Below are 24,479 nucleotides of genomic sequence, written 5' to 3'. Positions count from 1 at the left end.
ACAACCACCTAAGGCCCCTCTCACTATCGTGATTGTCCATCTCTCTCTCTATCTCTCTCTCTCTCTCTCTCTCTCTCTCTCTCTCTCTCCTATGCTAAGGTGATGTTTCTCTACATTATAACATACTTTAAGGTTTCAACTACTTTATAATGATCATCTTGGATGAGCAATACAACATACGTCTGATTAGGTATCGAGACATATCAAGCTTAAGTAGAGTATATGGAATATATATTATATTCAAGGGAATAATGATTCTCTCTTCAGTAAAAGCTTGTGAAAAAAAACCTCCCTCACCCACTCCTCCCTTCTTTCTCCACATTGCTACTTTGTTGGGAGGAGGAGAGAAGGCTGAAATCAAACTGAAAGGAGGAAGGAGAGAATGAAGAGGAGGAGGAGGAGGAGGAGGAGGAGGGTAATTGAGGAGTGTGTCGTACACACACAGAGTGGGTCAACAAAGTCAAGGCGGGGGGGGGGCGGTCCTCCCTCCTCCAGGGGGCGTTGTTGTGCAGGGTTTCATACAGTATAAACCATCTACTCTCCTACTGACACTCACAGACAATAGCATATATGACTCTGACTCCCAGCCAGGAGGAGACAGACTACCTCCCTACCTCTGGAACAGTCTCAGTAGGGCTCGAGGTAGGGGTGGAGGTGGGGGTGGAGGTAAGGATGGGGGTAGGGGGTGGAGAGGTAAGGATGGGGGTAGGGGGTGGAGGTAAGGATGGGGGTAGGGGGTGGAGGGAAGGGGGTGGAGGGAAGGGTAGGGGTGGAGCAGGTAATAATAGGTTTGACAGTCTTCTAGCCTATGCATTTATTTTGGTCGTGATTTAACATTCCAACAAAGTCTTCCTACTCTGCTGCAGGACAGACAGACGTGGTGGAGAACGGACAGACACCCGCTGGCAACCTCAACCCCCTGTTCTCTCTCTCTCTCACACACACACACACACACACACACACACACACCCTGACACCCCTTCCCCTCTCTCCTCCCTCATCCCCAGTCGTCTCTCACGGTATCAGTCGTCGTCCAGCACCTCTGTCTTGATGTCACTTCCTGCCCCGCCCCCGGCCCCCACCACCCCTCCGTGCGTGGCCAGGGCCAGGATGCTGTGATTGACAGCCGCCATCTCCACCGCCAGCGTGATGGGGTCCTGATGCTGCTGCTCCGCCATGATCACGCTGTGACTGGTGGAGTCGTCCTGGAGGGAGGGGGAGGGGGGAGACCAGGACACGCCCCCCCCCGTCAGTCTGGAACCTTCTGCTGCCCCCGATGACACAGAGGACCGGCCTATCAGAGAGCTGCCCCTCTGCCCTGAGGCCCCGCCCCCGCCTCCCCCCCTGCCCATGCCAGGCCAGGCCGCCAACCAGCTGGGCAGCAGGGTGGGCACCTGGAGGGGGGAGGAGGGGGAGTTTAGTTCACGTTTAGACACTAGGGGTGCAACGGTTCAGTTGGCCCATGGTTCGGTATGAACCTGGGTTTTTGGGTCACGGTTTCGGTACGTGTTTTTGTGCAGATTTGTAGCAATCCGGGGCTTCCTCAAACTGTCGCAAAGTTACAGAAGCAACTGCGTTCCAGACAAACTCCACCTCTGACTTTCAACGGAACGCAGCATAAACCCAAAAAGCGACATTCACTAGTACCTATTGAACCCTGGGGGGGGGGGGGTGTTCCATCCACGTTGTGAAAGGAAAATACAGGCTTATTTTCTCATAAATCTCCTGAGACTTAATAAGCTTGAATTTTCCTTGAGCGACGTTGAGGGAACACCCCCCTGGCTTCAGAGGGCTGTCAGACAGGGAGAGGTGAGCTCCCTGTAAACACTGACCTCTCACCCTAGTATGACCTTTCACCTGCAGACCAGTGTCTCACATCAGAGCAGTTAAAGGGGAGGAGCAGTTAAAGGGGAGGGGTAGTTAAAGGGGAGGGGCAGTTAAAGGGGAGGGGCAGTTAAAGGGGAGGAGCAGTTAAAGGGGAGGAGCAGTTAAAGGGGAGGGGCAGTTAAAGGGGAGGAGCAGTTAAAGGGGAGGGCCAGTTAAAGGGGAGGAGGTGATGTAGGGAGGACGCAGCATTAGACTATTGAGACGCACCCTGTGTGTTTACAGTAAGACACAACAGATCACTGTTTAAGACCTTGTGGTGGTCTGGGATGTTAGTGCGTGTGTGTGTGTGTGTGTGTGTACCTACCTGTGTGGGGGAGGACAGGTCTAGTCGACTGAATCCGAAGGGTCTGGTCACGGCCCTCTTCTCAAACATGGACACCTCACACCCCTGCAGGAGCAGGACAGGCTTACAACAACCACACCTGTTCTGACTTGGATTTCCAAACACGGAACTACGTTCCAACGTTGTTGAGAATCACAACACATAGTCGCTAGTTGAGCCAAAATACTACAACGCAATGGATTGGGTGAGTAATCCCCACTGCTACCTAGTTAACTAGAACACTACTTCACATTGTTAGCAGGCTCACACAACAAGCTGTGTTAGTCGACTAGCGACGTGTCGTTGATTTTCAACAACGCAGAAATGTCTTCACATTTTCAAAAGAAAAGTCCAAACATTACTACTACAACATTACTACTATTATTATTACTACTACTCAGAGATGGGGGACTCGCGTCACATGAATTGACTCGAGTCGCAAATTTGAGGACTTGAGACTTGCTTGACTAACGTTGATAAAAGACTCGACTTGACTTTGACTTGGTATTTATTAATGACTTGAGACTTGACATAGACTTGAGATAGATGACTCGAAATTACTTGACTTTTTTAATGTATTAAATATTTGCATTTTTCTAGATGTTGAGAAGTTATGTTTTATGTTTTAAACATGATTGGTGCGTAATGCGTGACCTGTTGCCTAGCAACCTAGAGGACGCTGTGCGTGCGTGCAGCAAACCAGTAGAGGGAGACCAACTGACGAAACTATCAACGATGGAGGGAGGCTGGGAGCTACACCAAGAATTGTTAAATTTGGATTCAAAGACTATGTTGTGGATGATAGTAGAAAGAAAAGAACAGCAGTGTGCAAGGTCTGCAGAGCAAAAATGTGTGATACGACCACCACAACGTCGACATTCATCCGTCACTACAAGTCCCACAAAGACAGGTACGTGAATGTGTCTAACTTAGGCTAGTCAAACGTTAGCTAGAAAGCTAATGTTAAGTTTAAGCTATGTTAGACTTGGCTTCGAATCTATTATGCATTTTATTGAGAAGGCATATCATTTGCTTAAAGCAAACCGTCATAATGGTTTTATGCTAATTGTAACCTGCATGTTCAGTCTGACAGTCCATTTGGTAGAGAGAGCGGCAGAATGATACAAGATGGAGCTTGTTTCAATAACGTAACACGACTACACCATTATGCTCACACGTTACATCGCAAAAGAGATGCGGTGATTCAAGGGTTACACAATGGAGAAGCCAGCATTTAAGGACATGCTGTACTCTTGATGGCCAATACGAGTTGCCTAGAAAAACCTACAACTCCAAAACGGCAATTCCAAACTTGTACCAGAAGTGAAGGGTGAATTAATTGGTAATACTCCTAATTTAATTGAATCTGTTTTGTTTTTTTATTGAAGAGGATACAATGTTCGATTTTATGTTCCAAAATATGTTTTATGATAATAACGAGGCATGGTTTACTTCATAGGTTCCTGTGTTATTACATTATCTGTAAAGGTAAATAAACTTTCCAATTACCGTATTTTCCGGACTATAAGTCGCGTTTTTTTTTCATACTTTGGCTGGTCCTGCGACTTATAGTCAGGTGCGACTTATATATCAATAATTCATAATCTCTGACTGACATGAACTGACATACGGTAATCTCTGACTGACATGAACCAAGGAGTAACTTCCGCTAGCGCCTCATACACGATAGAATAGCCATTATACTTGACAATGTGGACATTAAACACGACAATGTGGACATTAAACATGATGTTATGGACCTTATACACAATGTTATGGACGTTATAAACGATATTAAAGTCATTTATTCCTTCCAGAGACTGTTCTATGTTGCTAAGTTACCCCCGCGAGGCTATTTTGCTACTTCCGCTAGCGCCACATACGCGATAGAATAGCCATTATACTCGACAATGTGGACATTAAACACGACAATGTGGACATTAAACATGATATTATGGACCTTATACACGATATTATGAACGTTATACACGATATTAAAGTCATTTATTACCTTTCAGAGGCTGTTCAATGTTGCATTGTTTGTAGGCCGCCCTTCATCCTAACTACTTCCGTTTTTCACCAAGCTATCTTTGTCATGGCCTTATACACGATAAATAGTCGTTACACTCGACAATGTGGACATTAAGCACTATATTATGAACGTTATACACGCTATTATGAACGTTATACACGATATTAAAGTCATTTATTACCTTTCAGAGGCTGTTCCATCCTGTTTGCTTGCTCCCGCGACGCCATTTTGCTAACCTTCGTTAGCAACGCGCTAGCTAGCCCTGGCTTTACACTCGATAATTTAAGTATTTCTAACCTTTCAGAAGAAGTTTTAACGTGAATTATGTCCTTCCTGGGCTTACAAATCCTCTCATGTCTCTTCACAGTGCCAGACTAGAGTCAAGCTCAACAGGGTCTTCTTTCCCCGCTGATTCCGCCAAGCCCGTTCCCTTGAACCATGCGACTTATAGTCCAGTGCGACTTATATGTGGTTTTTTCCTCTTCATGACCCATTTTTGGCCTGCTGCGACTTATACTCGGGTGCGACTTATAGTCCGGAAAATACGGTATATAAAACAGTTGATGCCAACTATTTTTTCTCTGTTGATGCCAATTTATTTTATATACTTATATACTAGTTTATACACTCTTGTTGTTCATTTAAAAGATGCAGTATATCATTGCACTGCTAGGGAAGAGCTGGCCTGCACTAATGTCCAGTTGTTTGTGCTTGATCCTATTCCTTATTCTGTTCCATGCATTACATTGAGCTAGCCTCGGATGTCTACCTCCATCGACCTCCGTCGTAGATGCAACAATTGACAATTTGCAACATTGACATAATTGAGCATTAGTGTATCATAAATATATTTCTTCCTTCAAGGACAATGTAAATGGATGTGCAAGGTACAGTACATATGATTCATAATATAACCATCCTCACACTATGAATTATTATGCACACACATTGACAATGGTCATCTAAATGGCATGAAAGAGACTTTACAATGCCACTCAGTTGTGCTGCATATCCAAAGTAGCACACAAACGTGACTTCAGCAGTAACCATAAGGTACGCTGTTTTAAACTTGATTATTTGAAAGAAAATGTTGACGTGTCTAATACTACTGTACAGATTTGTATTCAGTTTAGTATTTATTTTATACACTTGTTTTAGTTTATACTGTTGTTGTTAATTTAGGAGGCTTGTTATTTGCTACGTGAATGTTGAAAAATAAAACTCAACTTTTCATAACCACTGTCTCTTAACTGATTTAAATGTGGAAACTGGGGGGTAGGTCATCAGAACTTCATTATGACTTCTGACTTGCTTGACCTGAGCAATGACTTGACTTGACTTGCTTGACTTCTCACCACAGTAACTTGTGACTTGCTTGAGACTTGAAGGTTAAGACTTGAGACTTGAAGGTTAAGACTTGAGACTTGCTTGTGACTTGCACATGTGTGACTTACTCCCACCTCTGCTACTACTACAACATCCAAACTCAAAAGAGGACATTCATTGCACATAACGTTTGCCATCTGGTGAAAAGCCCTAAATATTGAAATGTGATTATGTGACCTTCCAAATGATCCAGACTTGGAGTTAGCAGCTGTTCTTTCCCTTCAAATGTTGTGTTTTAAAAAAAAGAATCACCCCTAAAACACACTGGTCTGGGCTCTGAGACACAAGTTAACCTGGAGGAGGGGACCATTGTGTGTCTCTGGGGGGGGGGGGGGGCTGGCTGGTTACCTGGTCTGGGAACTCGTTGGCGTCGATGTCGTCGCTGTTGGAGTGTCCCCCGGGGCTCTGCACGTCAATGCCATGGCTCTCCAGGATTGCTGCTTCTTACAAAAACACACCTGGCCATAACACACCTGAGCTCTACACACACACACACACACACACACACACACACCTGTATATATATACACACACACACACACCTCGCCATAACACACCCGAGCGCTCTACACACACACACACACACACACACACACACACACACACACACACACACACACACACCTGTATACACACAGCTGAGCTCTACACCCCCCCCCCCGAGGGGTCGTAACGTTACCTATGTTGGCGCGTCTCTTGATCTCCTTCCGCCGGTTAGCGAACCAGTTGTACACCTTCAGAGACGTGACCCTCTCTAGATCACTCAGCTTCTTACCTACACACACACACACACACATCAGTAATTATGTCCCATTAATCGGTTGTACCCCAAAGCTGTTAACCCCCCCATCCCTCGCCTCTCCTCCCTCCTCCCCTCTCCCTCTCCTCTCCTCCCCCCCTCTCCTCTCCTCTCCCCCCCTCTCCTCTACTCTCCTCCCCTCTCCCCCTCTCCTCTCCCCCCCTCTCCTCTCCTCCCCCCCTCCCCTCTCCCCCCCTCTCCTCTACTCTCCTCCCCCCCTCCCCTCCCCTCTCCTCTCCCCCCCTCCCTCCCCTCTCCTCTCCCCCCCTCCCTCCCCTCCTCCTCACCTGGTTTCTGGATGACAGCGTTGCAGGCGTTGGCGATCTCCTCTCGCTTAGCCTCGTCAGGATACTGGTTCTCATTGAAGTAGCTGCCGACACACACACACACACACACACAGATGTGATTATCATTCACCAGACAGCCCTCTGTGAGGTCACTGTGGAGGTGAGAGTGGGTGTGTGTTGGTTGGAGGTGAGAGGCTGTCTGTGTCCCCCCCCGCCGTCTGCCACCTCCACACCACCCCTCCTCTGTGTCCTTCACTCCTCCCTCCCCCCTCCTCCTCTCATCCCTTTCTCCCTGTCTCACACCAATCTCGACACGGTTTCACTTCGTAGAGGTGTAATAGAGGTTCTCTCTCTCTCTCGCTCCCTCCCTCCCACCCTCTCTCTCCTATCTCCCTTCCCCTCTCCCTCTCCCTCTACTCCCTTTCATTCATTCATTCCCTCTCTCCCTCCCCCCTACTCCCTTTCCCTCTCTCCCTCCCCCCTACTCCCTTTCCCTCTCTATCTCCCCCTCTCCCTCCCCCACCCTCTATCTCCCTCTCTCTCTCCCTCCCCCTCCCCCTACTTCCTTTCTCTCTCTCTCCCTCCCTCTATCTCCCTCTCTCCCTCCCCCACCCTCTCCCTTCCCCCCTCCCTCCCTCCCTCTCCCTCTCCACCACTCCTTCCCTCTCTCTCTCTCTCTCTCCCCTCCCTCTCCCTCTCTTCCCCACTCCCTTTCCCTCTCTCTCTCCCTCTCCCCTCTCTCCCTCTCACCTCTCCATCACAGCGAGACATTCTTTCCTCCAGGTGAATCGGCTGCCTCGTCGCAGGCGGAAGCTTCCGGGGGTGGAGCTGATGGGAGGCGGAGTCTGGTGCCACTCCACCACGTCCTCCAGCGCCATGGGGGCGGGCCGCATGGTCAGGGTAGCACCTGGGGAACACAACCACCACGCAACCGTGACTTAACCGCAGGACGACCGCAGAGGAGGCAACAACGGCAACCACATGAATGCGGAACATTTTGCAACTTAAAAAGGAGAGAGTTCAATATTTTATATATATATATATATAACCTTGAAAGTAGAGGATCACTCCCATTGTTGTTAAGTTGCTAAAGTTAGCTGAAGTAGCTAGTCGTAGCTATTTAATCTAGTCTCAACCATGGGTTGTTGCCATTTCTCCTGCCCAACGTCACCAACCATCTCGTTGGACTACAAGTCGTCAAATATTGATCTAATCCCTTACTAACTCAAAAGATACACCCAATGCGCCAGATACACCCTCACCTCACCCTCACCCCACTTCAAATGCCAGTCTAGAACCAACCAGTAGAACCGGATATAAAAGGTGCTGATGTTTTTATCTGACTCATCGCATCACCTCAACGACCGAAAAAGCATCGACGTGTGTGTCTGTATGTTGCTATGGTGGCTGAGAGGGTTGCTAGGCTACACAAACCTTACGTTTTAGCAATGACGTGTCAATCATGTTGAGCTGGACATCTGGTCAGGGGACAGTATTTCAGAGCAGCCTCTCTTTCTCTCTCTCTCTGGCCTAGAGCCACCATTGAAGAGCACTAGCATAATGACACAATGACTGCTGATGGGACTCGGGGAGACAGACACACCCACACATACAGACACCCATACATACAGACACACCCACACATACAGACACACATACAGACACACACACACAAACACACACAGATGTAGGGAGAGGTGTTTTTGGTTCATAAGAAGATGCTACACATGATCAATCATCCATGAATGTTTTCTTCATTTTATTTATTTTCCACACCGCTACACTGACCTAACTTCCCCCTCAGGACTAGACTCAAAAATGCAGCCCGAATGGATCCCATATGATTTATACCCAAAGCAAAATACCTTCACCTCATCTGCAGTACTACCGGTAGTCATGTAGAAACAAGGATCCGGGGGTGTGAAGCTGTGGTTGTTGAAGGCAGCTAGCTAGAGTGTCTTAAGATAAACCGCTTGAATGGTTTAGTTGAGGGTCTGTTAATCAAAGACTGACCAGGTGAACAAACAACCAGGTTGATTACAATTAACTCTCAATGAACCACCAGGGTGACAATATCACCCCAACAGAAGACCCCCCCCCCCCCAAGGTCCAGAGTTCACTACCCCCACCCCCTTAACCCAGCCCCCGCCCCCCGCCTTCTCCACCCGACCCCCCCGCCCAAAGACCCCTCAGGGTGAACTCCACCAGGTGCAGTGACATACACAGCCCACCGGGGGTCGCCAGCCCTCCCCCACTCCACAAAAGACAGAGAGGAGAATTAAGCCGTTTCACTGGTTTCACAACTTGTCTTTTATTTAAAAAAAATTCCTTTTTCACCATGGCAACATACAGTCAGACACCGGTATTCTTAAGGCCTATGCATAGTAGTAGATAGAATATATCAAGAGATCGAGACAACCAGTATTTTCCTAAAAGCCACTGCTGCATAGAGTAGAAATCATAGAATAGGATTTTTTTAAAGAGCACTTAATTTTTCTCTCTCTCTTGTTAAGTGCTCTAAAGCGCTTTTACAGAGTATTGTTACATAGTACAACTGCTAGGACTGTTATAGCCAGCCACCCTGGCTAATGGATAAGTGATATATTCCAGGTAACTGAACCGTGGTAGCTTATTGGCTGCTCTGCCCCCTGGGGGCGGAGTTTAGAGGAGCTGAGATATAGGAAATGGCAGAGACGCAGGGAAACATTCTGAACACACAATGAGACATAACAACATAACACACAATGGAGCAGGAACAGAGAGGTGGGGGGGGGGGGCGACACAGTTTGTGGGGACGGGCCGGGGCAGGGGTACAGAAATGAATGTAACAGGTCTTTTGGGGGGGGGTCTGACACAGTTTGTGGGGGTGGGGGGGGCGGGGGGTACAGAAACCTATGTAACAGGTCAGTAGAGGGGGGTAGGGATGCTCCGATCTGGATTTTTGGGGCCGATACCGATCACCGATTTTTTTCCTCAAGATCAACCGATACCGATTTTTTAAATTAAAATACATAACTGTATGCCTACTGACTGGATAGCCTACATATTTTTTGCTTTTTAGACAAAAGTTTTGATCCATTAGGCACCAAGCAAACGCAGACCCATGTTTATGGCATAGTAAAGGTCTGGCCTATCACCCAGTTAGGGCCTGAAGCCCAAGTCAGTCGATATGGCTGTATAAAAGACATCATAAACGTGGCCTTCATGGTTTACATACTGTTACGTCCTCCTATGTTTTCTGTTCAGTTATCTGTCTTCCCCAGGGAAGAAAAAAAAAAAAAAAAAAAAAAAAAACGTTTTTTGCGATCGGCCATTTTTGCCGATCACCGATCGAGTCATTTGGAGTGAAATCGGCCGATTTAAATCGGTGGCCGATAAATCGGAGCATCCCTAGAGGGGGGGGGGGGGGGGGGTTAACGGGGCTGGACGTGTCTAATACTGACTGGAACACCTCAGGGATGGGGGCAGTTTAAATACTGGACAAGGCAGCTATAATTCAACAGGAAGTGCAACACCGCAGATAGATAGAAATCATATAGTGGGGGGGGGACTATAGCTTATACCACAGGGGTCTCTCTCTCTCTCTCTCTCTCTCTCTCTCTCTCTCTCTCTCTCTCTCTCTCTCTCTCTCTCTCTCTCTCTCTCAAAAAAAAAACCTTGATTGATCGGTTTTGGGGGAGGGAGAGACTCTAGTAGTGGATGGGGGGGTCTCTAGTTTGGGGGGGTGGGGGGTCTCTAGTAGTGTATGGAGCGCGTGGAGCAGCTGAACAGGGACTGGACAGACGGGAGGGTGGGGGGGCTGTCGGGGGGGCTGTGGGGGGGCTGGTCATGGGCCGCCGCGGGGGGGTCCTGGGGGGGCTGCTGGTGGTGGGGGGGGGCGAGGAGGGCATTACCGGGGTTGGTCTTCTCCAGCTGGTACCAGCGGTAGAACGCACGCTTCTTCTGCTCGCTCAGGTCCGACCCCTGCTGTAGCAGCCAATGAGAGATACGACTCTGACTGATACCTGGAGGAGGGACAGGAGGGGAGGGGGGGAGATGGTCATACGGAGGGAGAGAGGGGAAGAGAGAGAGAGAAAGGGACAGGGGATGGGGGGAGGAGAGAGAGAGAGAGAGAGAGAAAGGGGGAGGGGGGTGAGTGAGAGACAGAGACTCAAGTTGAAGACAGACAGATGGACGGTCGCCCGGGGTAACCACTGACCTGTCACCTGGGCAACCACGGCCTGAGAGATACGCCTGTTCCCCAGGAACGCCTTGATCTCCTCCTTTATAATGGCACTGTCCCTCCTGCAACCATATGGAGGGAGGGGGGGGGAGGGGGAGTTAGAGAGAGAGAGAGAGATTGTCATATGGAGGGAGAGGGGAAGTGGAGAAGGAGGGAGAGGGGAAGGGGGGAGGGAGGGAGAGAGAGAGAGAGAGCGAGACAGATTGTCATATGGAGGGAGATAGGGGAAGGGGAGAGAGAGAGAGACAATCTGTGTGTGTGAGTGGCTGCACTTTATTGTCAGGGAGAGAAAGCGTGAATGTGAACAGACAGAGGGAGAGAGAGAGAGAGATACAGGGGAAGAGAGACAGAGAGAGAGACAGAGGGAGAGAGAGAGAGACAGAGGGAGAGAGAGACAGAGAGAGACAGAGAGAGAGACAGACAGAGAGGGAGAGAGAGAGAGAGACAGAGAGACAGAGGGAGAGAGAGAGAGACAGAGGGAGAGAGAGAGAGAGAAAGAGAGAGAGACAGAGAGAGGAAATGGAGAGCAGACTGCATTCTCTCTGTGACACGTCTGCTGAGCAGTGAAGAAATAACACACACACACACACACACACACACAAACACAACACACACACACACACACACACACACACACACACAACACACACACAGACAGACAGACACACACAGACAGACACACACAGACACACGCAGACACACACAATACACTGCCTTCTCATTTACATTTATATTGATTCCACTTCGTGGAAAGAACGTGTGTGAGAATCATAGAATGATAGAATGATAGAATCATCCCTCAGCCTCACACGCCAACACATCAACAGCCTTGTCACCCTCGTTGGCCCATTAGACCCCATTCACCAAGAGGACCACATCTCACTACAACACAATGTGTGTGTGTGTGTGTGTGTGTGTGTGTGTGTGTGTGTGTGTGTGTGTGCACAAGCATGGAGGGATTTTCTGTGTACTGTATTCAGAATTTGTTTGTACTTGTAAGTGTGTGTGTGTGTGTGTGTGTGTGTGTGTCTGTGTGTGTGTATATCAGGTGACTGAGTTTGGAACTCAAAGACGCGTGACGATGGGCCGTGTGTGTGTGTGTATGTATGTGAGAAGTTAACCCTTAACTGCCTTAATGAGTGTGAGCCACTGACCCAAACAGGAAGTGATGTCACCAACCCAGACAGGAAGTGGTCTCTCTCTCCCTCCCTCCCTCCCCCCCCCCCCCCTCCTCCTCTCACCTCATGAGCTCCTCCACCTTGTCGTCGATGTCCAGGTCCTCCTCGCTGGGCTCGAAGGCGTACCCCCCCTGAGACGTTATCATGCTGACCCCCCCTCCCCCGACCGGGAACCGCGGCGGGGAGGACGACAGCTTCCCGTTCGTCATGGCGACCAGCCCCCCCCCACCCTCTCCTCCTCCTCCTCCTCCACGTCCCCCGTTCTGCTGAGACGCCGCGGAGGAGGAGGAGACGCCGCCACCGGCCGCCCCGGGGGCGAGGAGGGAGGGGGAGGGGCCTGGGAGGGCCCCCCCGCCGGGGGAAGGGAGGGGGAGGGGGGGCGGCGGGGGGGAGGAGGTGTCGTAGTCGGCGGCCGTCGGCGACGCCAACAGCAGCCCCCCGTTGGCCTGGAAACTGGTCTGCGTGGCCACGGCGTGGTGCGTGGAGGACGAGTGCGTCGACGCGTGGACGAGGTTGTTATTGTTGGACGAGGAGAGGAGGGAGGAGGTGTTGTTGTTGTTGTTGGAGGAGGAGGAGGGGTGGGGGTGGGGAGCGGGCCGGCGGCCGAACTTGTGTCCGTGCTGGCGGTCAAGGCGGTCGAGCGTGTCGAGGGCGTGGAGGATCTCCGGCTTGGTCATGCCCGTCCGCCGCAGGCGCTGGAGCAGGTCGATCTGCTCGATGGTGAAGCGAGGCTCGTCTGTGTACTGAGACATCCTGAGATGGAGAGAGAGGGAGGGGGGGGGGAGGGAGATAGAGATGGAAGAGAGATGGGAGAGATGGAGAGAGACAGAGAGAGAGATGGAGAGAAAGAGAGAGAGTAAGATGGAGAGAGCGAGAGGGAGAGGGAGAGAGAGAGATGGAGTGAGAGAGAGCGAGAGAGAGACAGAAAGAGAGATGGAGACAGAGAGAAAGAGAGAGAGACAGTGAGAGAAAGAGAAAGATTGATGGAGAGAGAAAGAGAGAAACAGAGAGAGTTATTCTCAGGTGTGGGTCAGTTCTGAGAGAGAGCAGAGATCAACACCAAACATCAACAATGGGGCAAATCCATGTAATGTCTTGACTACAGTAATAATATAATATATAATAATAGGCCATTTAGCGGACGCTTTTATCCCAAGCGACTTACATTGCAGTGAGTGCGCAAATGTTTTCAGTCTATGTGACACAGTCTGGTCATTTGGGCCGCAAGTCGGCAACCAATCAAAATGTTCCCACTTTTATTTTTGAAACAGTGAAAAAAAAAAAAAAATGTTGTTGATCACAACACACACTCGCTAGTCGAGCCAAAACACTGCAACTCAATGGATTGGGTGAGTAATCCCCCACTGCTACCTAGTTAACTAGAACACTACTTTACTTTGTTAGCAGGCTCACAAAACAACGGTGTTAGTCGACTAGCGGCGTGTCGTTGATTTTCAACAACGCCGAAATGTATTCACATTTTTCGAGAGAAAAGTCTGATCGTTCCGTCGGATCCCGACATGAGGACCAAAGCATTAGAACGTGTCACATGGGTTAGGGTTAGGTCATAATATATGATCCTTTTATGCAGTGAGCGCATACATGTGTCAGTATATACGGTCCCAGCGGGAATCGAACCCACAACCTAAGCGTTGTCCTGAGCTTATTGAGTCTCACTCTGCTGTTTGCTGATTGGTCTGTTATGACCTCGACAGCTGTCATTAGGGCTGGGCAAACGATCAAAATTTCTTTTTCGATAATCGCAAGAATTAACGATCAATTATCGATAAGCTTTTTTTTCATAAAAAAAAATAAAAAATAACTTTGTTTTCCTTGGGGAAAAAACGTTATTTGTGTTGCTATTGCACACATTCATTCACATTCAAACTAGACACTACAGTCAGATAACAATCCTCTTAAACAAGGCAGTGAGTAGCTTAAATTGTTTAACTTAAAAACACATTTTACGTTATAAATAAAAATATAGAAAATAAGTAACTCACCATAGGAGCAGTAATAAAACAGTTACTCACAAATAGGAGGATGACTGAAAACGTTAGTGTCCTTAAGAACTTAAATTTAAACTCCAGCGAGAGACTGTAGGCGTCAGGCCTACTGGTTCTTGTTCAGAAAGATGATCATGTTAACATGTTCAGGGGTGAGAGACGAACGCAATCTGGTGACACGTGGACAAACTAATTTCCATTATTATTATTATAAAAAAAAAAAAATATAAAAAATAAATAAATTATCGAGCAAAATATTTTGTGATAGACCAAGATCCTTATCGATCAATTATCGATCGTCGATCATTGATGCCCACCCCTACTGTCAATCCACCTCACGGGCCAATCGGATGTCGGGGGGCACAGCACGCAATAAGCTGTACAGTTTTGGGATCCTCTCTGTGATTGGCTGATTCATGTGATCCTCTCTGTGATTGGCTAAGACACAGAAGACCATCAGATCTGGCTTTTACAGGAAGTTACAGGCCGTACACACACAAACACACTCGCGCTCGCACACTCGCACACACACACTCAAACATACTTACAAGTACAAACTAGTCTTGAATACACAGAAAATCCCTCCATACTGCACACACCCACCCCACCCCCCCCCCACACACACAGACACACACACACACATACCTTATCTCCTCATCAGAGTCATGCTTTCAGAGGACAGCCTCAGCAGCTGCAGCCCAGATATGAAATGGATTATTCTGCCAGCCTTTAAGAAGCTTTTAGAGAGAGTGGAGGGGGGGGGGGGGGCGGCGGGGGGAGGGGGCATATGGACAGACTTCATGTGAAGGAGGGAGGAGATCGAAATAGAGAGCAGGCGGTATGTGTGCGAAAGAACACATGTGGTGGGAGAGAGAGAGGTAGAGAGAAAGGGGGGGAGAGAGAGAGAGAGAGAGAGAGAGAAAGGGAGAGAGAGAGAGAGAGAAAGGGAGAGAGAGAGGGGGGGGAGAAAGAGGTAGAAATGTGGGGAAAGAGAGAGAGGGAGAGAGAGAGGGAGAGAGAGAGGGGGAAAAGAGAGAGAGAGGGGGAAAGAAAGGGAGAGAGGGGGGGGAGAGAGAGAGAAGGAGAGAGAGAGGGGGGGAGAGAGAGAGAGAGGGGGGGGGGGAGAAAGGGAGAGAGAGAAAGACAGAGGAGAAACACTGAGGAGAAGCGGTAGGGGGGGGGGGGTTATGAAGGAGTGCGACTTGGGAAAAACGCCAAGAAAAATTTCCATCCTTAGCGGCCAACCTCCATATTTCGCTCTTTGAAGAGGACGAGGATGAGTCATGGTCGTATAGAATATCAGACAGATCGGCCCCCCCCCTCTCTATGCAACTGCACGCACACGCACACACACACACACACACACACAGAGAGAGAGATAGTACACATTGTACCGCAAATAGCATACGTGCATACATAACATGTGTCATATTATGACACGTACTTAACCGAGCCCTCCAGCAAGAGCAGAGAGACTTCGCTATGATCGACAGCACCCACGCATGCATGCATGCCTGCATAAAACAGATTGTCTGATAGCGAGGGGTGGGGCTGTGGATATATATAAATATATCTATCTATAGATAGATAGATATAGATTATAGAGGAGTCTGGAACTCATGAGCTGATAACGTGAACACCTCCATACACAAACACAGTATCAAAGAGACATGGTAGCTAGAGGGCATTACACGAGCTGCTGTTACGAAGACATCCGCTGAATAATCTGGAGAGACATCAGCTGCAACCTCGTGACGATCATTTCACGTACATACATCCTTCAATAGGTTTGTATGATGTCCTTTATGAGGTCACGTGCCCTCCGACATTCCACATGACCGTTCCGAATCAGCTGTCCTTCAAAAGCTCTCTGGGATATGAGGTGTCGTTTTTTGAACAGTCCACGTCCATCCTCTCTCTGTCTGTCTGTCTGTCTCTCCCTCTCACTCACTCACTTGTCTGTCTCTCTGTGTCTCTCTTTCTTAGTCCTTGGGCCAAGCCCCAAAATGTAACATTTCATTACCATCTGGGTGGGCAAATTCTAGATGTGATTTATTTTATTCCTATACATCCCTAGATTATGTTTTGATATGATAGACCTTTTGGTTTGGCAGTTTATTAGTGGTCATCACCTCTTAAAGGTATGGAGTGCTTTTCTTCAAAACCGGAGTTTTGACAGAAAAAGTCCCCTGCCATATCTTGCTCCCCTTCGTATGATTCGCACGTAGCTGTGCTGTGGTTGTGATAGAGACATGAGCCCTTCCATGTTCTTTATGCGCCTGAGTCTCCTAAACACGTAGAGACCAACCCCGAGTCGATCAATGATTCCTACGATGAGCTATGGTAACTTTCCCGCACCTACCCCCTACCGGTGAATGCCTAATTTTTGCGGTTTTCCGGAGGTATTGTGCGGTAGGTGCGGGAGAGTTACCATAGCTCAGCGTAGGAAGCTCTGAACGACTCGGGGTTGGTCTCTACTTGTTCAGGAGACCCAGGCGCATAAACATCTGGCTCATGTCTCTATCACAAACACAGCCCGAGCTACGTGCGACTCACGCGAAGGGGAGCAGAATATGGCAGGGCACTTTTTTTCTTCTTTTTTTTGTGAACCCGAATGCAGGACACTGAGGCAGATGAAAGGTCAAACCCATGGATGGGTACATTTATTGTTTTCTGAATTTTTATGTTTAAATATACAAATGATACATGATCTACTTAAAATATTTCCATAACTTTCCAGAATAGAAATCTTATCAGTAAAAAAAGATCTAAAACTAATCTAAGCAAGCCTTTAGAATATGGATAATAAAACATACAATACATAACATAAAATAAAATAAAAATCTTACTATACTCCTCTTACTGTATTGTCTTTATATAATGTACGTAAAGCACTTTGAATTGTCCTTGTCGTATGAAATGTGCGATACAAATAAACTTGCCTTGCCTAAACCCTTTTTGAAGGTTTTGTTTATGTCCAGGTTTCACATATCTCTGTAGTTACATGTTCAGTGAGTGAGTCTAGTTGCTGGTGACCACTAGGTCCATAGGCAGATGCCTTGTTGGTAAGTAATTTGTTCAAAGTGCTTAAAACAAATAAAGTGTGTGTTTACCTCCTCAAATAAATTAACTTAGCCCCAGCCAGATCCATATTTAGAGGTAAGTTACCTCAGGTAACTTTAGCTAGCAAGCTAGTTTAGAGTTAGTGGTAATGTATATCTAGCTGGTTAGATAACTAATCGACCTTGGGTTCCCTGAAAGGTGCTATATAAATGCAAGTTATTATTATTATTATTATTATTATTATAACTAGCTAGCTAGTTTTTTCCACCATAAATCATCTCCTGAAGCCACAACCATCTCCCACTACTGAGGCTACAGAGCAGCGATGTAACAGCTTCATTGACTTTTTCAGATCCAAGGTCAGCCTTCCTCTGATGCCCAGCTCTTCCTTTCTGTCTCCCTCTGCTACCAACCCCTCGCCTGGGAGTTTGCAATCTCTCCCATGTTTCACAGAGGTTCAACAGAGCCACATTATGGAAATCCTTAGAGGAATGAAATCATGCACTTGCGCCCTGGACCCCATTCCCACTGCTCTGCTCAAGTCATACGCCAACCTTGCCTTCCTGTCCAAGGTGCTAGTGAAGGAAGTTGCTTCCCAACTCCAGGATCACCTCAAACACAACAACCTGTTTGAAAGATTTCAGTCAGGCTTTCGCTCAGCCCACAGTACAGAAACGGCTATGCTAAGGGTGACGAATGAACTGCTGATGACATCCTCCTGGACCTGACAGCAGCATTTGACATGGTGGATCACACTATCCTCCTAGAGTGCCTCCACACCACCATTGGACTCTCAGACTCTGCACTGAAGTGGTTTCAGTCCTATCTCTCTGGCAGGACTGAATACGTCTCACTGGGAGGATGCAAGTCCAGACTTCTCCCTGTTACCTGTGGTGTTCCACAGGGGTCGGTTCTCGGCCCCATCCTCTTCATCACCTACATGCTCCCCCTCGGTCGTGTCATCACCAGATATGGGATGTCTTTCCATTGTTATGCTGATGACACACAGCTCTACATTAAAACTGCCCCAAGCCCCTCTGCAGCCATGCCATGTCTCACCACCTGTCTTGAGGAGATAAAGGCATGGATGAACAACAACTTCCTTCAGTTAAACAGTAACAAATCCGAAGCTCTTCTTGTTGGCACGGTGGCACCCCACACCAGGTTCAGTCTTCGCCCATATCACAGCTCACCTTCGAGGGTCAAGTCATCCCCTTCTCCTCCTCAGTCTCAAATCTGGGGGTTAGGTTTGACCCTCACCTGACCTTCAGTGACCATATAAAACACCTGTGCAAAACCTCCTTCTATCATCTCAGAAATATTTCCAAACTCCGTCCCACTCTAACCCTGTTAGATGCAGAGAACTTGTCCATGCCTTTGACTACTGCAATCCGCTCTTCATCGGGATTCCTGGCAAAAGCATACAGAAGCTGCCATACATCCAGAACAGCGCTGCCAGGATCCTGATGAGAGTCCACAAATACAAGCACATACCCCCGTTCTACACTCACTACACTGGCTCCCTGTCTCATTCAGGGTTGACTACAAAGTCCTTCTTCTCACCCACAAATGCATCAACGGACACGCACCTCCATATCTACAAGAACTCATCACTCCACAAACCTCCACCCGCACCCTCAGGTCTTCAAACAGTTTGCTCCTCCAGGTCCCCAATACCAGGCTCCGCACCATGGGGGACCGAGCCTTCTGTTCGGCTGCGCCGTGCCTGTGGAACAGCCTTCCTAGCCAGCTAAGGGCAGTACAGAGCCAGTGGAACAGCCTTCCTAGCCAGCTAAGGGCAGTACAGAGCCTGTGGAACAGCCTTCCTAGCCAGCTAAGGGCAGTACAGAGCCTGGACTCTTTTAAGACAGGCCTTTGACTGTTGAACTGTGTTCATTCTTGTGATTTATTTTGTGTTTTTTTACTATGTTTTTAACTTATTATGTTTTAGTTTTTTTTACTCTGTAGCACTCTGAGATTCTTTTGAATGAAAAGTGCAATACAAATAAAATGCATTATTATTATTTATAGTTAATAACACTTTAGTTAGCTAGCTAAACTAGCAAAGTAGCCTGTTGTGTACCCAGGCTTGAGACAGGGTTTTATATTGTAGTAATATTAATGTAACTTAATTTACATTAAATTTACAGAAGATTCCTTGTTTGTAGCCCCTCTAAGTTGTAATGAGATCTGCCCCAATTACTGCACCCTGACAATATTTTAGTTTAGAATAAGGTTGGTAATTTAATGTCAAACTAGATGTATTCCTCTATTTCAGAGACCCACATCATCAGCAGTAAGTGTAAGTCTAATGATGGATCCAACTTCAGGTGAATGCAGCAGCAACCTGCCAAGAAAGCGGCATGGACAGCATCATCCACTGCTCTGATGATGGACAGCATCATCCACTGCTCTGATCATGGACAGCATCATCCACTGCTCTGATCATGGACAGCATCATCCACTGCTCTGATCATGGACAGCATCATCCACTGCTCTGATCATGGACAGCATCATCCACTGCTCTGATCATGGACAGCATCATCCACTGCTCTGATCATGGACAGCATCATCCACTGCTCTGATGATGGACAGCATCATCCACTGCTCTGATGATGACTCCAACTCAAACCTGGTGTCACCCCAAAACCTGGACTCATGGAGAACTTTGTTGAGGGCGGCAGAAATCAGAAAACATCTCCCAATTGTGGACCACACCTACCACCGGACTCCATACACCTACAGCTTTCACTGCCTTGTGGGCTAAATAAATGTAACTGTTCATCTGCCTCCGCCTCAGTGTCCTGCATTCGGGTCCACTCCCGTACAGAACGTAGGCTAACACACATTTTAAATGACAGCAGTCCATACTTTAAGAGGGGATAAGGTATTAAACTACCAACAACAAGGTCCAACAAGGTCTATCACATCAAATAATAATCTAGGGATGTATAGTAATTAATTACTGTCTTTATCCAATCTGTGGTCCAAATGTTCTTTAAAGATATGCAAATTAACTCATACTTTAAGTAGATAATGCATCATTTGCATATTTAAACAGAACATTTCTGAAAACTTGTAATACAAAAAATGATTGTCTCAATGCAAGTAATCAACTGGGGAAGTTTCATGGTGATATCTATTAGGTAAAAAATGTTACCCATCAAAAAGTCCCCTGCCATATTCTGCTCCCCTTCGCGTGAGTCGCACGTAGCTCGGGCTATGCTTGTGATAGAGACATGAGCCAGATGTCCTTTATGCGCCTGGGTCTCCTGAACAAGTAGAGACCAACCCCGAGTCGATCAGAGCTTCCTACGCTGAGCTATGGTAACTCTCCCGCACCTACCGCACAATACCTCCGGAAAACCGCAAAAATTAGGCATTCACCGGTAGGGGGTAGGTGCGGTAAAGTTACCATAGCTCATCGTAGGAATCATTGATCGACTCGGGGTTGGTCTCTACGTGTTTAGGAGACTCAGGCGCATAAAGAACATGAAAGGGCTCATGTCTCTATCACCAGGGGTGCACATAACTGGTGCGCCAGTGCGCATGCGTCGCCAAAATGCATGCTGCGCGGCAGATCAGCCGCATGAAGGCGCTTTTGCGCACCAAAAAAAAATGAGGACAGTGATAATTTACAGCAGTCAAGAGAGCAGTGATGATGACGATTAAGCTTGTAGCATAAATAAATGCTTAGGCTGTAACTTTTTGTTGAAAAGTTGATTTCAGTGTTTACAGAACAGAGCAGTGCTTCAAGAGATGTCCGTTTATTTCAGTGTGTTTAAAGAACAGACATTCAGTTAGTGCTTAAAGAGATGTCAGTTGATTTCATTGTGTTTAAAGGAGTCTGACAGACTTTCATGCTTAAAGAGCAGTCATTTGATTTTGCATTTGTTTATTTAGTTTTGCACACAATCATTTGTTCGTTCATCTTTATTTATGAATAAATGTCGTTTTGCTAATATAAGTTATCCATGTATCCCTTTTTTATCCATCCTGTGGGACGGGTCGTGACTCGCGAGCTCGGGGAGCACCAAGCAGCATCCCTAGGTGCTCCTCTGAGCACTGGCCCCAAAAAGTTATGTGCACCCCTGTCTATCACAACCACAGCACAGCTACGCGTGAATCATACGAAGGGGAGCAAGATATGGCAGGGGACTTTTTCTGTCAAAACTCCGGTTTTGAAGAAAAGCACTCCATACCTTTAAGAGGTGATAACCACTAATAAGCTGCCAAACCAATGAACCGAAGTCCTGAAATCAAAGCCTGGAAAAAATTAGCCCTGCAGAATGACAATTCTACAAAGATGACTTTTAGGTAGGCCTAGATTAAGTTACGCACCGGTATTCAATGTCTTACAGACACAGTGGCCACAGCTGACTACTTGCTGTGAGATAACAACTAGTCAACAAATACAAACGTCTTCGCAAAGTGTGAACGTCCATTGTCACACAGCTGGCGAGGCACTCTTTATGAAACAACGCCCCTTATTAAGAACTGTGTGACAGAAGAGTGCAAAATCGCTAAGTTCCTAAGATGGATTTTTATAATATTCATCTGTTGTCCCATGTCTGTTTTTATTGTGCTTTATTCTCCAAATTGAGTAACCTTGTACTCGTCCTGGTGTGCTATCTTCGCCAGGCAGGTCTCTCTCAAAAAAGAGATTTGAAATCTCAAGGGACCTCCTGGTTAAATAAAAGGTTTTAAAACAAAATGAAAATGAAAATGAACCGCGTTCCTCCAGCGTAGCTAGCTGCTACACAACTGGGTAACAGCGTCTACAGAGTTGAAAATCACGGGGCATCTGGGAAAGACTGGCCACTTTTCAGCTATAAATCAGCGCACCACATAAACGCTGCAACCGTAACACGGGACTCCTTCTCCATAAACATTAATAACTTCAGCCGCAAGTGCACCGCCATCAAGGATGTCGAGGGCAACCCCCCTCCCGGGAGTGGACGTGTGTTATTTAAACCCTGGGAGTCAAGCCGGCCAGGCTTCAGGTCCCTACTTCCCTGTGGGCGGGCGGGTGGGTGGTGCAGTGGTTCCTGGGAGAGAGGGGACGTTTTAATACTGCTGACTAGCACCGGTCAATTCTCCGTTTATGGATCTTTTTTTTTTTTGCTCAGCAGAGAGAGTGGTGTGGAGGGGAGGAGGTAGAGGAGGGGAAGGAGAGAGGGAGAGAGAGAAAGAGAGAGGGGGGGGAGGGAGAGAGGGGGGGGAGAGAGAGACACAGAGAGGAGAGAGAGAGAGAGAGAGAGAGAGAGAGAGAGAGAGAGAGAGAGAGAGAGAGAGAGAGAGAGAGAGAGAGAGCGGGGGGTGGAGAGAGAGAGAGAGAATGCATTTCACCAGGTATGCTATACCTTTCATTTGAAGCTAGCTTCACAGCCCAAAAAAGGTACAATGTTTTCTTTTATGCCAAACAACCATTTTTGGTTACCCTGTCCGGGGCAAAAGGTCCAAGACTCTCTCTACTATGGATAAGAGGGTAGTTCAGGGTCACTGTTACGTTATGAGTCTTCTATACTACTGACTCAAACTTGTTGCAACATCCACAATCAGTTGGGGGTAACCTGTGTAATGATTTACAAAGGCAGGTGGAAAACATTGGCCTGCCTAACTAACTAGAACTCCTGTGAGTGAGTTTTCATCAATGATCGTTGACCAGTTGGAATGGTAACCTAACTACTAGGCTACTTACTTTCAGAGAACTCAACTAAAAGTCCTATTATATATCATTTCTCAAGAGAGAGGCGTATGATGATGAAGTGCTGTCTGTCTAGACTTTGCTGTCTGTCTAGACTTTTTTTCTAGACTTAGAATTTGCCATTTAGCAGACGCATTTAATCCAAAGCGATTTACAATTACGAATTACAGGGACAGTCTCCCTGGAGTAACTGAGGGCTGAGTGCCTTACTCCAGGGCACACTAGTGGTGGTATTTTCAGGCGGGATTTGAACTCACAACCTTCCGATCACCAGACCAGCTCTCTATCCACTAGAGCACCACTACCCCCATCAACGTGGTGACTCAGGTGACGGCACCCATCACAACAACCACAGTAGAACCAGGGGGGTGTTCCATCAACGTCGCTAAAGGAAAATCCCAGGCTTACTTTAATTTGTTTATTCTTATCAAAAAATAAGCCATAAGGTTTTCCTTTAGGGACGTTGATGGAATAACCCTCCAGAACCAAATCTCTTGGGTCAAAAACAACGAGAAAAACAACAAATCGTCTGCGTACAAATACATGTTAGACACCCAACTAATATACTAAATAACTCCTCTGATCTACTATGATCAGCCAGAGCTAAGCAGTAGAGCTCACACTCAGCGATTTGCCTTACTGTCCAATAAGGGTTCTGAAGTTTGTTTTTCACAAACATCTGTCTCTGGTTGTTGTTGGTGGTGACCAATGGTCATGATCTAGATGGGCATGGTGACCAATGGTCATGATGGAGATGGGCACATGCTAGCTATTATCACCCAGACAGTCTGATTTGGTTATAGTCCATAGTTACATTCTTGCCAGTTGTGTGTGTGTGTGTGTGTGTGTGTGTGTGTGTGTGTGTGTGTGTGTGTGTGTGTGTGTGTGTGTGTGTGTGTGTGAGAGAGAGAGAGCTGAAACTAGCAGACACTGTGGCAGTGTCCTGTCATAACATACACATACTTCAATTGTCTAGACACACACACACACACACAACACACACACACACACACACACATACACACACACACACACACACACACACACACACTTCAATTGTCTAGACACACACACACGCACACGCACACACACGCGCGCACACACACACACACACACACACACACACACACACACACACACACACACACACACACACACACCTTATGCTAAGCTAACATCACTTCCTTGCATTGGACGGGGCTAGCTTAGGCTACATATCCAGAAAGTTGATCTATGTGACATTTAGGAACCGTGTCATTAAACGGAGGCGACTATATGAGTATAATGGGAATTGTAAGTAAATGATAAATATATAGTCATTTAGCAGCACTACTGCCTGGCAACTAAGCCTTGCAGGGGGGAAGGCTGTAGCTGAAGCTAAGCTAAGCTAAGTAGCTTAGATCTTACCTGGATCTTGCAGCGTAGAGCCTCCGTCCACCACAGCATTTAACTGTTCTGTTTTGGGTCCTTCCTCAACTAGAAGTTGTCTCCTTCATCCCCGACGAGACACATGTAAACATGTAAATGCACCAGTTCTCCACAATGTCCAGAAGAATGTCTTCCTCCTCTCTCTCTCTCTGTCTCTCTCTC

General features: G+C 47.3%; 1 protein-coding gene across 1 annotated transcript; it reads right to left on the bottom strand.

Moving 5' to 3' along the window:
- Positions 1–1,022: 1,022 nt before the first annotated feature.
- On the bottom strand, positions 1,023–24,479 carry hmbox1a (homeobox containing 1a; the record flags this gene model as incomplete). The annotated part of the gene is made up of 11 exons (XM_080527663.1): positions 24,297–24,479; positions 12,707–12,866; positions 12,177–12,571; positions 10,912–10,997; positions 10,607–10,717; positions 7,464–7,620; positions 6,714–6,796; positions 6,307–6,402; positions 5,976–6,070; positions 2,192–2,275; positions 1,023–1,394 (listed from the first exon to the last, which is right to left on the bottom strand). The coding sequence occupies exons 2-11, from the start codon at positions 12,863–12,865 to the stop codon at positions 1,023–1,025; spliced, it is 1,638 nt and encodes a 545-aa protein (XP_080383789.1). The 5' UTR covers position 12,866; positions 24,297–24,479.

The sequence above is a fragment of the Nansenia antarctica genome (genome assembly GCF_963989245.1).
Source record: "Nansenia antarctica genome assembly, chromosome: 3".
Classification (NCBI taxonomy): domain Eukaryota; kingdom Metazoa; phylum Chordata; class Actinopteri; order Argentiniformes; family Microstomatidae; genus Nansenia; species Nansenia antarctica.
This window is presented reverse-complemented; position numbering and strand designations above follow the sequence as displayed.